General features: G+C 43.9%; 1 protein-coding gene across 1 annotated transcript; it reads right to left on the bottom strand.

The window, feature by feature from the left end:
* Positions 1-277: 277 nt before the first annotated feature.
* Positions 278-1,457, bottom strand: Pglym87 (Phosphoglyceromutase 87). Its single transcript, XM_002056681.4, has one exon. The coding sequence runs from the start codon at positions 1,380-1,382 to the stop codon at positions 483-485; it is 900 nt and encodes a 299-aa protein (XP_002056717.1). The 5' UTR covers positions 1,383-1,457; the 3' UTR covers positions 278-482.
* Positions 1,458-2,077: the final 620 nt, after the last annotated feature.

Genomic DNA, 2,077 nt, shown 5'->3' with positions numbered 1-2,077 from the left:
GCGCAACAGAAATTCCAACTGAACCCGAACAACAACAATTAAAATCGACGTTGAAATAAGTCTGGGATTGGCTCTGAACAGACTGCATACCGAAGACAAAAGACTGAGACATACTTATTACCCTGCAGCCAGCTAACTCTGAGATGTATATATATATATATATATATATATATATATATATATATATAACTATATGCATATATATGTAGATACATCCAGCAGAGGAGCTGTCTTGCAGCCTTTGTTGACTTTTCATTGTCAATTAAAATCAAATAAATTTATTTGCTGCTTGACATTCGCGTTTATTTCGCTCACTCTCTGAATTGTGATTGCGATTTCGATTCTGATTCGGATTCAGATACAGATTCAGCTATAGATTGGGACAGGCAAGTGCATTGGGTAAGAATTATTATTTTGACCTTTTTCTTGTATTTATCGTAATTTATTTTGGCTGCTGTGCATAACCTTTGACTGTCCCCATACTACTTTGCCTTGCCCTGCTTGGCCACAGATTCCATGGCCTTCTTGACGGTTTCGGGATCGCCCAGGAATTTCATGGGCGCCAGCGGCAGCATGCACTTGTCCAGCTCGTAGACAAAGGGTATGCCAGTGGGCAGATTGAGCTCCATGATGGCCTCATTGGAAATCTGATCCAGATGCTTCACAATGCCCCTCAGGCTGTTCCCGTGTGCGGCGATGATCAGCTTTCTGCCCTGCCTTATCTGCGGCACAATCACATCGTTCCAGTAGGGCAAAGTGCGCTCGATGGTCAGTTTGAGGGATTCGGACTTGGGAAACTCGTCCGGTTTGGGTCCATCACAATATCTGGGATCCTTGACTATGCACTCGTAGTACTTGTGATCCTGCTCCATTGGCGGCGGCGGAGTATCGAAGCTACGTCGCCAGATCTTAACCTTCTCCTCGCCATACTTCTTGGCCGTCTCCGACTTGTTCAGTCCCGTCAGCCCGCCATAGTGGCGCTCATTGAGACGCCACGTCTTCTGAATGCATATATCCTTTTGTCCCGTCACCTCCAGTATGGACTGCAATGTGTCCTGGGCTCGTGTCAATAGCGATGTGTGCGCCACGTCGAACCTCAGCTTGGCATCCTTGATGGCCTTGCCCGCCGCACTCGCCTCCTTGCGCCCCTTCTCCGAAAGCTGGGCATCGTACCAGCCGCAGAAGAGATTTTGCTGGTTCCACTCGGACTCCCCATGCCGCACCATAACTACTGTAAATTTCTCACAATTATGAGAATATTTTCGCTGCAGCTCCCGAGATATCCATTTGGGTGGCTCCAAAAAGGCGCCCCTGTTCTGTCTGCTGCCAAAGCAGAGGTTCAGCAGGTGACCACCGTAGCCCAGTCTTAAGAGCCCAGACATTGCCTACAATTTAAAATTTTTAGAGTCTGAGAAAATAAAAGTCTGACAAACGGTTGAATGTAGTTTAGTATTCTTGCCTACTGTACCGCCTGTAATTAATACAGACTATTTTAATCTGACTGGACTCAACTAACTCAGGAACTACGCGATCTGAAGATGGTTAATTGGGTATATGAGTTCTTCAGTACAAAATTATAAAGTATTTAACAGGTTTCTAATGATATATGTATACTGTGTAAGTCTGTCGAACCCTAGCATATCAAATGTATGCTCCAAGAATAAGAAGTGTTAGCAGATATTTAAAGCTGTTCTTATGCTTTTAAAAATATTATTTATCTTTCCTCCGAGTCACCTTGAATTATGGTATTCTGAGTCCGGCTGAAACCTGCTTACTTCGGAACTACACATGCTACAGTTGGGCAATTTAGTATTTGGTAATGAATTGTTGTTCCTAATACACACTTTGCAAGGATACCAATCCCAAGAAAATGAGATTTAAATATTAATAAAAAGCAATTTCTGCAGGCTCTTAAGTCTGGCTGCACCTAATTCAACTCTGGGACAAGACATGTTAGAGTTACCAAACATGGTATGTGAGCTCCTCTAAACAATATAGAGCTCTGAGGATCATTTTTCCTCCGTTGGAACACATGAAGGGTATCAAGCCCAAGAGGGGCCCATATGTTCTCTGGAAT

The sequence above is a fragment of the Drosophila virilis genome, chromosome 2 (genome assembly GCF_030788295.1).
Source record: "Drosophila virilis strain 15010-1051.87 chromosome 2, Dvir_AGI_RSII-ME, whole genome shotgun sequence".
NCBI lineage: Eukaryota > Metazoa > Arthropoda > Insecta > Diptera > Drosophilidae > Drosophila > Drosophila virilis.
The sequence above is the reverse complement of the archived record's forward strand: the minus strand, read 5'-3'. Positions and strand labels throughout refer to the sequence as shown.

What these genes read in the sequence shown, in the direction of transcription:
- Pglym87 (XM_002056681.4), bottom strand. Translation starts at nt 1,382, where the DNA reads ATGTCTGGGCTCTTAAGACTGGGCTACGGTGGTCACCTGCTGAACCTC.